This window comes from Octodon degus, unplaced genomic scaffold (assembly GCF_000260255.1).
Source record: "Octodon degus isolate 3935 unplaced genomic scaffold, OctDeg1.0 scaffold00031, whole genome shotgun sequence".
NCBI classification, from domain to species: Eukaryota; Metazoa; Chordata; class Mammalia; order Rodentia; family Octodontidae; genus Octodon; species Octodon degus.
In genome coordinates this window covers 14,110,868-14,123,753 of record NW_004524607.1, presented here as the reverse complement: position 1 = coordinate 14,123,753, position 12,886 = coordinate 14,110,868, and the positions used below count along the sequence as shown (strand labels likewise).

At 48.7% G+C, this 12,886-nt stretch overlaps 1 protein-coding gene across 2 annotated transcripts in view; it reads left to right on the top strand.

Annotated features, from left to right (window-relative positions):
* Positions 1–12,886, top strand: part of Sdk1 (sidekick cell adhesion molecule 1) — a 986,062-nt gene that overhangs the window by 971,907 nt on the left and 1,269 nt on the right. For both annotated transcript variants that reach the window (XM_023713416.1, XM_023713415.1), the window contains one exon: positions 1,321–1,450. In XM_023713416.1, the coding sequence (XP_023569184.1) occupies positions 1,321–1,450 (130 nt within the window). The remainder of the gene's footprint in view (positions 1–1,320; positions 1,451–12,886) is intronic.

Below are 12,886 nucleotides of genomic sequence, written 5' to 3'. Positions count from 1 at the left end.
CAGCATTTCCTATATTCTGAGTTTTCCTCTGTGACATAGTGACCCCTCTATCTCTGGAGGAGGCCAAGGGTCCTGGCAGGCCTTCTGCCTGCAGCGACCCTCTGCCAGCACTGCCTGGTGGCTGATGCAAGGCAGAGTAGGCTGCCAACCCAGATCACTGTCCTTAGGGCAAGAAGTATCTGGTCACATCTCTCATTCCATTTGTCTATTGAGAGGCAGGTGTTTCCTGTTGTAGCACAGAAATGTGAAACAGCAATCACATAATTTCAAGACCAAGAGGAACTTATCACAGAGAATTTTTAAAATATTACACATTCGCTCCCTTGCTGCAGATGTCTCCTGTGGCTCCTGGGAAGAACGGTTGGTGGCTCTGAGCACATAGCCTGAGGACAGCTGTGGGTTAAGTGCATGCACTTCCTTGAGAAAAAGGAAAGGCATTTGTGGTGAGGCTGGAGGGTGTCAGCCCACTGAGAGTTACCCTATCAGAGAAAAATAGCCACCCTGTGTCAGTGGCAGGGAGTCTGTATGGCCCAGGGGCACTGTCATGGTGATGGTCTGAGCTTTCCAGGAGCAGGTAAGGAAGCCTTCCAAGGTGGAGCCTGGGAAAGGAAGCTGTAGCCTAGCAGCTGTTGTGTGTGGGCAGCCCTGGGGACTTCGTGGGAAGTACAGGCTCCAAGGTTCCTCCATCTACAAGGTGCCATGGCCCCTTTCATGTGCTGTATGCATTCTTAGGGGCTGCCAGATTGGGTGTGATAGAGGGCATGGACCACCAGGCATCTCTCCCTCAAGCACTTGTGAGTGGGCATCTCTGAGCCCCAAGCCTGTGCTTCCACATATGCAGCCCCATGTCCAAGGGACTTTTGCCTTGTTCAGCCAGCTGGCCCAGTACAGGCCATGGCTTCCCAATGGCCTACCGCAGCCAGAGGCCCTCAGCTTAGCAGCCTGTAGAGGCACCATTCCTGAGCAAAGGGGACCCCGTGGGCCTGGTTCCTTCATCAGGGTCAACTGGCTTCCATGAAGGTCCTGGACTTCCTGGCAGGGCCACAGACAAAGCAGAACCAAGCCAGACAGGAAGATCATCCCTTCCTAGGGTTGCTACACAAGACCAGACCATTTACCGTGGCCCTGTCCTCAGCCCCCATCTGACCCTGTAGCCCCCAGGCTCCAATCAGCAGGGGCTGCTCACCAGTCCCCAGCTGGCCAGTGTTCAGAATGTTTTGTACCAATTGTCCAAAGTGGTGACAAGGGCACATCCTTCCCAATGTGTCTGGACCCAGGCCAAATGACAGGAGTCACCTATACCATCCATCCTTATCCTAGGTCCCCGCCTCGGCCAAGCCCTGGTGGTCTGCGCTACTCCGACGAGGACATCTGCAACAAATACAATGGTGCTGTGCTCACTGAGAGCATGAGCCTCAAGGAGAAGTCAGTGGGTGCGTCAGAATCCGAGGTCAGTGTGTGCCTGCGTCCCCCACCCTCATGATAAGTCTTCTGCAGGACACTTTGTCTCATTTGCTCTTATAGCCACTCAAGGAGTAGGCAAAGCTGATGACAAAAATGCTACTTTACAGATGAGGAAAGTAGAAGAGCTGGAGCTCAGAAAACCAGTCCATTCAGGGCCCATCAGTGCTTCCCACACAGGCTGGGCAGAACACAGATACCAAGCCAATTCTTGGGGTCCGCTGCTGAAACCCCAGGCCTAGGATAGGCAGGGCACAGCAGGTCCTTTCTACCAGCAAGGGACACCCTGAAGAGCAGACTGATGTTGACTGAGCAAGGTTACTGGCTGAGCGAGTCTCTGAGATCATTTATAAGTACTAGAGCCACTCTACGAGGACAGGGCCGGGGCCCGGCAGGGCCAGCAGCCACCCAGATGCACATGTGGCTGGCAGACCATGCCCCTCTGTCTGCTCTCAGAGATGTACCTGACGTCTTCCAGAGGCTGCCCTGCCACGCATCTTGGTGGTCCCTGGATGGGGGCTGGGGTAGCAGGGTCCTGAGCTCACAGCCCTGAGGGGACATAGAGCCTCCACCCCCAGATAAGTGCTGCCTACTTGCCCTGGCTCCCCCCCTCCACCATCCTACCCAGGATCCTCCTGCTCTTGCCTCCCTTTTGGAAGAGGAATTGTACATTCAGCAGTTCCAGGTCAGCAACAGGGTGGTAACATTTCCTTCACTTTGCTGAGTAGTGGTCCAGGGACATAGCAGCCCACTGACAGTGTCACCCTAGCACATCCCAGGGTCTGCCCATATCACACCTGGTCTTAGTCTTTCCCACCATGGACACAGCAGAGCATGTTTGGTGCTGCACCAAGGAGTCATGGTAGTTCTGAGAGGGGTTCAGTGCACCCTAAAAGCATGCCCTATCTCTGTAGCTTACATTGCCCACCCAAACAGAAAAGCTGGAAGAAGGAAAAAAAAAAAGCTTTCCCCACAGTCCAGAGTGTTTTGTTTCAAATATGCCAAGTCTCAAGAGGGATGAAAATCACCAAGCCATTTGCCATGTGCACAGGCCTGCACCACCTCCCAAGCTAGTGCTCTAAATCAATATTCAATCTAAAATAAGTCTCACCTTCATTTTGACCTGAATTCAGGCTTATTGAGCCCCAAGGCTCAATACCATGGCTACTTTTCAATTGTGGTTTATATATGCGCTCCAGGGAGAACAGGAAGGTGGGATTGGCCAAGCCAGCTGGGCTCACTCTGCGTGTCTTATTTTCAGGGGATGCTGGTTATTCATAGTGCCATTGTCCCAGATTGGCAAAAAGCACATGGTAATACAGGTAGCTCAAAAGGAAAGGACAGCCTCATCGTAGCTGCTTGTACTGAAAGCAGCATGTACAGAAGCAGTGACGTGGCTTTCAGGCAGGACTTCCATCTCTGCTCAGAGTGATGTACCTCTGGGCACTGAAGATGTCCGAGCTGACTCCTAGCCCACAGCTTTCCAGAGTGCACAGGCACAGTGCATCACAGTGATAGCTACCATGCGTTAGCTCTGAGCACCAACCAGGCCAGGCTCCAGTTCACCCTCTGCATGCCTGGTGCTCAGACCAACCCAACGGATGGGTGCCCCTGTGTCAAGAGCTGCATCATCCAGCAGAAAGGAAACAGAACTGGTGCCCACGTAGGTCCTTGGATCCCCAGGGCTTGGCTGATCCTGTCCTGTCTTCCACTGTGCCTTCCAGCCCCATGCCAGCCAGTGACTAGTGTGCCCCAGAGCAAACAGAATTGGGTTCACAAGTTCTGAACTGTTTGTCCATAAAAGCATTTTTAAATGGACTGATGGGAAGCATTTGGTTTACTTTTCTACTCAGATGTATGGCATGTATTAAGATTCAAATGCAGCTGATTTTTTAAAATTTCATTAGTTTGTATTTGCAATCCATAATGGATATATTCATCATGAGTTATTGGTATATATACATATCACAGATGATTTTTATGAAGATTACTAAATACACTCAGGCACTGAGCTAGGCAGAGTCATGCATTCACATTTAGACTTGCACACACACACATACTCATACATCCTGAAATGCAAGCACATGCACAGGTCAGAGGGGTGAATTTGTGGGAAGAGAGGGAAGAAAAAGAGGAAGGGCAGGCAGAGGAGGATGGAGGGACACAGAACCCACACTACATGGAATCCTGCACCAAGGTGGTTATGACTTTGTACAACAGAGGAGACATACAAGGTTGCAGGAGATTTTGGATGCTTTACCGAGTACATATTAGTGAGCTCAGCTGAACGTCTGGCTCCAAGTTCCAGCATTCCCACTAGACCTGCCTCTCAGAGCTGAGTTGCTATGGCATAACCTTGTGTCCAAGAACCCAGGGCCTTGACCCAGGATGCCTGCTCCCAAGAGAAGCCCTGTGTTAGGGGAAAAGTCTCCATTGTCTTTCCACAGAGACTTGTCAGGGTTTTCAGAACTAGCAACTGTTAAGTCTAACTGTTTTACAGTGTAAAAGTTTCTGTATTTTCTGTCTTCTGCCATATATCAATGTACTGAAGCCTCCAACCGTTATTGCTAAATTGGGTGCTGTTCTCTTTCACTCTTAGCTTTAATTTCACATATTTTGGAGCTGTATGGTTAGATGCCTGTGTGCTTACATGTGATTGTATCTTCAAATGTCTTTTATCCCAATAACGTGCATCTCTTTGCACCCAGTAACAACTTTTGTTTTAAGCACTTTGTCTACTGTTGGTATAACTACTCCAGTTCTCTTATGGTTACTGTCTATGTGGTATGTCACTTCCATCCTTTTATTTTCAACCCCTAATGTGACTTTGAACCCAAATGTGTCTTTTTTTTTAGCCACCATACTGTTGGATAATGTTATTTTAATTATTCTGTTCATCTCTGCCCTTTGACTGGCTTCTTTAGTCCATTCACATTTAATGTAATTATTGCTTAGGTAGAATTTACTTCTGTCCTTTTGATATCTGCCTTCTCTATGTCTCATGTTTATTCTCCTATTTTCATTGATATTTGGATAAGTAGACATATTCTAGTGTGCCACTTAATTCCCTACCTTTTGCTTTTACTACTTTGCAGTAATTTTTAACAACTTGCTCCATATCAGCACCTATTCCAGATTTATCCTGTCACTGATGTACAGAAACTTGTCTTTTATTATACATCATGTCCATATGTGCTGTAAACTGAAGAATGCACGTTCACAATGACTAGCTTAGATGATTATATGTCTCTTAAAGAAGCTGAAAGAAGAAAAGAGAACAAGTATATAGACAGACAGTTTTGTCATTTTAACCTTATTTACTATTGCTGGGCCCCTCCATTTCCTTGTGTGCATTCAGATCATCAGCAGGTGACATTTTCTTACTCCAAAGCCTTCTTTGTGCTGTATTGTTCAATGTGTTACATTTCTATAAGTTATAAGCCCAACAGTACAGTTATACACGTATTATTTTATGCACCAGTGCTTATTAAGTCAGAAAGGAGAGGAAATGTATAATTATACTTCTATAATTACCCACATAATTACCTTTATTTGTGCTTTTTAAATCTTGTCCATATTGGAATTACTATCCAGTGTCGGAGTTTCAACCTGGTGGTCTTCCTGTGGTATTTCTTGATGGCACATTTTCTAGCACTGAATTTCTCTCCGTTGTCATCTGTTTGATGTCTTTATTTCAGGTTCATTTTTGAAAGTAGCTTTGCAGGATATAAGATTCTCAGCTAGAAGTTTTCTTGCAGAACTTCAAACAAATTGCATTTGCCTCCTCATTTTTTGGCTGGAAGTCAGTTCACATTACTTGTGTTTCCTTGTGTATGAGTCCCTTTCCTTCTACTAGTTTCAAGAGTTTCTTGTTGTCTTTGGTTTTCGAAAGTTTGACTATGATGGACCTGGGCGTGGATTGCTTTGCATTTGTCTTGCTTGGCTGAGCCATGGTAAAATTTTAATCTTGGTTACATTTTTCTTCAACTCCAGTTTTCCCAATTGGTGCATTTTATTATTTCTAATTCTTCACTGGTGTTCACTACTGGATGCAATCCTATCATCACACCTTTAATTCTTTAAGCACAGTTTCAAAATTCTTTTGTTCTTTGAACAGCACTGTAACAGTTATTTGTGAAGTCTTTACCTGGCTAATTCGGCACTCATGCTCCTCATGGGCTGTGTGTACTTCTCCCTGTGTTTGTATTTTATCTTCCTGGAATCTTAAAAACAGACCATTATGAATAATATCTTATTGAACCCTGAGCACTGATGTCTTTCCCCTCTGTGGGCCACTATCATTGCTTCTCTGTTTGTTTAGTTTTGTGGCTGAACATGTTCAGAGAAGACTGTTTCCTTTCAGAGTGTATGCTGTGATGGCCATTCTAGGGGTCACATTCTATGTGGCCATGTGTGTGCTCCCTGGCCGCTAGAGATGACATGTGTTTAGTTAGGCTTTTTTTACTTCCTCTTTTCACTTCCCCATTAAGGCTCTGGAGGACCCACCACTATGGTATCATACCTAATAAAGTACCCTCCCCACTTATCTGGCTCCACTACTTTACAGCTCTGCAGGTAGCTTAATCACTTTATCGTTAATCACTTTATCACTGTGGATGGTGAGAAAATTTCCAACACCCACAATTGAAAGGAGGGCATATGTTTGGCTTATGGTTTCAAAGGGTTCAGTCCAGCACCTGGCTCCAAGGCAGAAATGGCACAGTGGGTAGATATGACAGAGAAAAGCTGCTCACCTATAGGAAGGGAGGAGGGAAGAACCAGGAATAAGAATATACCCTTCCTGGTCACACTGAGTCACCCACCTCCCAACAGCACACTGAGCTGTGAGCTCATCAGTGGATGGACCCTCTGATGGATAGAACATGATCTTCATTCACCTTCCCAAAGTCCCACCTCTGAACACATGAGACCTTGGGGGATATTTTAGCTCCAAACCATCACACTGGGGTATAAATTGTCCCATGCTCTAATCCAAGTATAGTAACAAGCAGCCTTTTAATAGGGCCCACATGCCAGAAGCTTTGAAGCCAGCTCTGACCCTGAGTGGTCCTTAGCTTCTGCTGTTTCTTCCCCAGGCTCTCTCTTCTGTACTGCTTATTGCTGCACTTGATGCTGTGGAAGAGCCTCTAGCTTCTTAATGTCCACTGCTTGCAGCAATGCCCTTTGGCATGCTGAATTCCAAGGCAAGTCCTCTCCTTATGCAGAGATGTGAGGCCTCTGTTCTTTGGGCCATTCCCTCTCTCTGTTGATCCCTTGTGTCACTGCATCAAAACTGAGAGTGGGGACAGTGACTCTCTTCTGATCACACAGTGACACAAGTGGGCCCTGGATTAAGAAGCCACCCACCTTCCGGAATGCTGCTCCCAGTGAGGGAGCAAGCTAGGGAAGGGCAGCAGGGCCAGTGCTCTTGGCCTGCCACCCCTGGGTGGACCCTCATGCCTACCCTAGTAGACTGGTGTGGGGAGCCCAATTCTCCCAGCTGCAAAGGCAACAGAGAGCTGGCCTTGCAGGGAGAGTTGGACTAAAAGCCCTGTCTTCTTGGCCACAAACCCCCAGAGTAGAGTTTCTGCCCCACCGAGCATAGAGAAGAGGCTCTACTTGGCTCAAATGCTGGGCCCTGCTATTCTTAGTCTTTAATAGATCTTGTGTAAATCTCTCTCCATTTGCTACCTGCCCTTCGCACCATTTCCAAAGACTTTAAGTGGTTGTTTATAAAATAATTTTTGCCACTCAAAAGTTATTATTCCACTGGGAAGAAGGTCCTCTGAGCCCTTCCTGCCACCATTCTGGAAATAGTTTTGCCTTTATCATTGTTAGTTTAGAAGAGCCTTGGGAAAAATATGGGCTAAGTTTTAATGTTCATTTTCCTGCTTCTCCACTTACAGAAACAGAACCAACTTATAGAACTGAGAGAAAAGCCCTCAGGGAAGGGAGCAGACACCTCTGGGAGCAGACATCCGGGTTGCTTGCCAACAGAATAAACCCAAAAGCCATATCCTCATCTAAAAATAGACCTAACGCATGCCTGAGGTTTGGAGTTAAGATGTTTACCCTCCCTGCAGGAGGTAGCATGAAGGTTTAAGCACAGGCTAGCTTAGAGGGGCTCATGCCTGTAGTCCTAGTACTAGAGGCTGAAGCAAGAAGATCTCAACTTCAAGTCCAGCCTGGGCAACTTAACTTCATGACCTTGTCTCAAAATAAAAATTTAAAAGAGCTGTAGACCTAGCTCCATACAGAGTCCCTGGGTTCAATCCCTTGCACCCCAAAACAACAACAAAAAATAAAAACACAAGAAGCCAGGAATTGGGGATAGAGTAATGGATGTACCTTTCCCATGGTTCAAGTTAGTAGCTTAATGCTGTGTGTGTGTGTGTGTGTGTGTGTGTGTGTGTGTGTGTGTGTGTGCAGATTCAGACCATAGGAGGAGTGAGTTTCCCTGTTCACTCTTCTCCAGGACTCCTGGGATGAGGAGGCAGCACCCTCACTAGTCTCTGCTAGAAGAGCTCTTCAAAAATGTTCATATTCTCACTGAGAAAATAGTGATGCCGTGCTTATCTCCAAGGGTATTTTTGTTTATAAATTTTAGAAATACCGCCTTGGTGAAAATTCTGCACAGCAGCCCACTGCACAGAAGGCAGCCTGATCAGAGCTGCTGGACATTTGCCGCAGTGTCATGTGGCCAAGGCCGTGGTTCACACTGGCACTCCAGTTAGAAACAAGACGTGGTCACTGTTTCCTCTCATGGCTGCTATGAGTTTTATCAGGACTGCTATTCAGAGCACATATTATAAGTTGCTTTTGAAATCTAAAGAAGTGCTTTTCAGAATCCCTCTAACTCTAACTAACTTAGACCGTCACCCCCACCCCATACCTAATTAACGCCCTAATGACACTTGGGTCTTTCATCTGCTAGTGTGGACCCCGCATGCTGAGATGATCTCTCATAACTGGTGACCTGGCAGCTGGCACCTTTGGGAACTCCCAGTCTGATGCCGCATCTAATCACATTCCCTCCTTCTGTGGTTTCCTAGGAAACCACTGCACACCACAACTTCACATCATGCGGGAAACACCAAAAAGACCTGTGGCATTTCTTTTTTGTCCATAATTTTCACTCACTAAAACACACACCCATTAAAAACTAGTAAGTCCTATAAACAATAAACAGAGCTGGAGGCAGAAGGATGGCGTTTTAATGCCATCATTCACCAGGAATCAATGCAAGGTGTGAGCAGGAACCAGAGGCCTGACTTGTACTTCACACTGTGGTGACATCTGTCATCTGACACTGAGTACCTTCTCACTCTTCCTGCCCAAATGAAAAGCAGAACACAAAGAAGCCTCTCTTAGTCTCCCATCTGAACTTCTTTCTACATGATGGTTTTGCTGTCTGGTTGGCTTTTGGAGCCACTTGGCCACCCACTTCCCAGCTGTGTCCCTACACTAAGAACCCTGACTTCTTAGATGCAGAGGGAGAAGCTCTGATTGGTTCCACACAAGTCATATGCTCACCCATGAACCAATCACTACTCTCTGAGGGGTGAGCCGTTCAGTCCATGGGGCAGAAGGGTAGCTTCCTTCCAAGAAGGCAGAGCCCAGACCCCACCACTGGGACATCATTGTGTGCCAAGCAGGCACTCCCTGCTTGTGTCTCTTGCCAGGACCCTCCCTAGTACCCACATCTGTTACAACTCCTTCTCTGGGTACTGTAGCATGTTTAGACATTTGACTGATGAAATACATAGTGATGTGCCTAAGGGGTCTCAAATAAAATGGCTTTTTATTAACCACATAGATATGTGTGCAGGGGGCAGGATGCAGAGTGCTTCCATTCTCTAAGCAGTTCAGGATGCACGGTTAGCAAGAGAACACAGCAATTCACTGCTGCCCACGCTGGGTCCACCTGATTAGGAACCTGCTTCCCCACAGCCCTATTCCTGTAGAAGGAGAGGTGCACAAGGGTCTCAAGAGGGCAGAGGGAGCCAAAGGTGTCATATGGATGCAAGGTATGCCGGGGGGTGGGTCACTGAAGCAGAATTGGAAGCACAGGGTCCCACTGAGTTAGATGGTTCTTCCACCCCTCAGAGAGCCCTGATCCAAGACTCGCTGCCATAAATGGTGTCTCCCAGCCTTTTCTTGGACAAGCAGACGTCCCCTCTCTGTTCCTAGGAAGGTTGCATTCTTGCTGACTTTGGCTGAGATACCTGCCTGGCTGTAGCCCCAGTGTGGCCATGCTGGCGTGACCTAAGAAAGCCATGTGAATTTGCAGATATTGGTTCTTTTTTAGACCCCAAATGAGACTGGATCTATTCACTGCTTCTCACCTGTCAATGCAGGGAAGTTGAGCAGGGACACCCAGCACCCAAGGGTGGCCCCAGAGGGATAACAAGGTTTGTTAAGCCTGGAACAGAGCTGTCCTCCCATTCCCCCCACAGCACTTCCTTCCCCTGTCAGCACTGGAGGACGCAGCAGACTCTGGTCAGGGCTGACAACATAGAGCCCTCCAGCTTCTCTCGGTGAGCCCTGTTCCCTGTCCTCCTCATCGTAGTTTACACAGAGCTTTGCCTCCTAAGCCACCTTCAGGCCTCTGGAAAGCAGAGGATGCAGCTTACACAGTGGCCGCAGGTGCAGGTCCTCATCTCGCAGCAGACACTTCAAGGAGAGCATGTTTCAGCAAAGCTCAGGTTGGGACTCGATCTGGGCCGTGTGGCGCCTGCAGTGGGCCAGCTGTGATCAAACTCTCGAGTGTCTGTGCAGCAGAACACGCAAGTGTTCACGTCGAATCAGCTCACGGTTCAGCTAGGGGAACCACCAGACCGGCTCCCCTTGGGTTCCACCTTGCCACCAGCCAGAGAAGGTTTTGATTTTCCGAGCATCATGGGTTTAGGGTCATGGTTTGGGGGCAGAGGATTTTGTTGGTTTCACCTGATTCCGAGGAGACACCTGGAACTGGAGTGAGCTCCTGTCCACAAAGGGTTCTGGGCTCAGTGGTGACTCAAGCCTCCTTCTGTCCTCCATGGACAGAAACAAAGCCCCACATCATAGCACCATCACATGGCTGCAGAGCTACTGGGTTAATCTGGGGCACATTGAGTTCACAAAGCCAGAGCCTCTGAAATGTGTGTCACCATGGTGAGGTCACAGAGAGGCTGCATCTCTACACCCAGGGAGTAGCTTCAGCCCCACATTTATGGACCTGACAGTTAAAAAAAAAAAAAACAGAAAAACAGAAAAAGAACAGTTGTGCTCCACACCCACAGCACAAACAGGCCAGGTCGGTGGCCCCCCAAGCCCCAGCACTGTGACTTGCCATCACTTGCAAGTGACTCCTCCACCTGGAGTGCAATTTTCAGTCTGTGTCAGAAACTCCCAGGAAGCTATGGCTCTGCCCTGTGTATCCCAGGGGCTCCTGGGTGGGCTCCTACAGCTCCCAAGGCAGGAGGCTCATCAGGCAACAGGTCCTGCAGGATGGAGGAGGGTGGTTCACACCAGACTCACAGGCCTTTCAGGCCAGGAGACTCACACTCGCAGGCGCCAGGAACAGCGCTTCTAGTAGCTGGAACCCTTCCCCTGCTCTAGATGAAACCAGAGGCAGCAATTTCCGGTCCTCAGCCCCAGCCCCACTGAGAGGAAGCGTCTCCTCCTGAGAAAATTTACCATCTGGAAGTGGTGCTCCAGCTGGGGTCGCAGCCTCCTCACTCATGCCCACATCCACAGGACACCCCCAGTGGGCCAGAAGCCCCTGTCCACCGAGAGCTCTGTGCATGCCTGTGTGCATGCATGTGTGTATGTGTGCACGCGAGTGTGTGTGCGTGCATGCGTGTGTGTGTGTGTGTGTGTGTGTGTGTGTGTGTGTGTGTGTGTAGGTACTGGAAATTGGACCTAGAGCTTTCACACTGAGCTGCATCCCTGACCCTTTTTTATTTTGAGAAAAGATTTCATTAAGTTGCTAAATTGACCAGGCTAGTCCCGAACTTAAAATTCTTCTGCCTCACTTCCCAAAGTACAAGAATTATAGGAACACACCACCATACCAGCTCACTGGGGTCTTCTAAAGCAGGTATATTCCCAGCCCCCAGGCCACTGCATGACCTGCCCTTTGAGCCACTGTGATTCTGAGACCCAGATGGACTTCCCACCCCCACCGAGTCTGCTGCAGAGAGAGAGGCAGCTACACTGAGGCCTCAAGATGGGACCCTGAGGGCCGGCCAAATAACTCAGCAGATTGAAGCACCTGCAAGCAGGCACAGGGGCCAGGGGTTCAATCCTGCCATGCTGGTCCCGCTCCTGGGGCACGATGACATGGCAATTGAGACTGGGTGTGGTGGCACACGCCTGTAATCCCAGCTCTTGGGAGGCTGTAAACAGGCAGATTACTACGAGTCGATCTAGTAGGGAGATCCTAAACACCCTATAGACTCTTCCCTAAAATACAAAAACAAAAAAACAAACAAAAAAAGATGGGACCCTGGAGTACAGGGAGGAGACATGCCCTGTGGGGACTCTATGACAGGAGCATATCAATGGAGCAGGACACCATGTGTCCCCAAGACGAGGTCCCCTATCCTGGCAGGGGCCTGGACGGAGAAGCTCTTCCAGGGCACACTTTTCTGCTCCCTCCTTGAACTTGAAAGGCCAGCCAGCCACCTCGGGCAGACACACTGAGGGTGTCTACCATGCCTGTGGTCCACTGCAGGCAGTGCTGGGTGCCAGCCCAGCAAGGTGGCCCCTGAGTGGCTCAGGAAGCTCACAGAACCTCCAGTGGCAGGCCCAGTCTGTGGTGTGGCAAACTGGGAGCCCCCACAGACACAGGGGACCCTCTCTCACCTGCTTTAGTGCTTCCTCTAACAAGTTAACTCAAAGAACAGTAAAATAATTTTTCTCTAAGAAATGAACATAGAAAATGTGTATAAATATTTTTGGCAAAAGCTGCAGACTTACTTTATAGAAAAGTAGAGACCCTGACAAGAGAGATCCTCAGAGGCCTCTGGGATCCCTAGTATAGCTTTCTGCCCAGCACCTGGAGGGTAGAAGGCTCTCCTGTGCCAGAGAGAGTGGATGGAGATGTGGAGCGATTTCTCCAGCATCGTTTCTCAGCACCCTCCTACCAGGGCCCCTGGATGTGAGCTGTTCTCAAAAGTAGGCTTCGCCACCTCTAATGAAGCTACAGAACCCTTTCTCTTTGCTCCATAGCAGTGCTGCAGTTTCCTGGAGGCCTAAAGCCCCAGGCCCATCCTGTTGCTATTGTGCTTCTGGGTTCTGCTCCCAAAGGGCCGACTATCCTGTGGGCCATCTAGCCCTCTCCTGTGGCTTCTAGAGCAGGGAACAGAAGGCTGGAAGCAGGTGACAAGCTCGCTACCCCCATCTTGGATGACTTGCTGGTCCTGCTCCCTGCTCAGCCCAG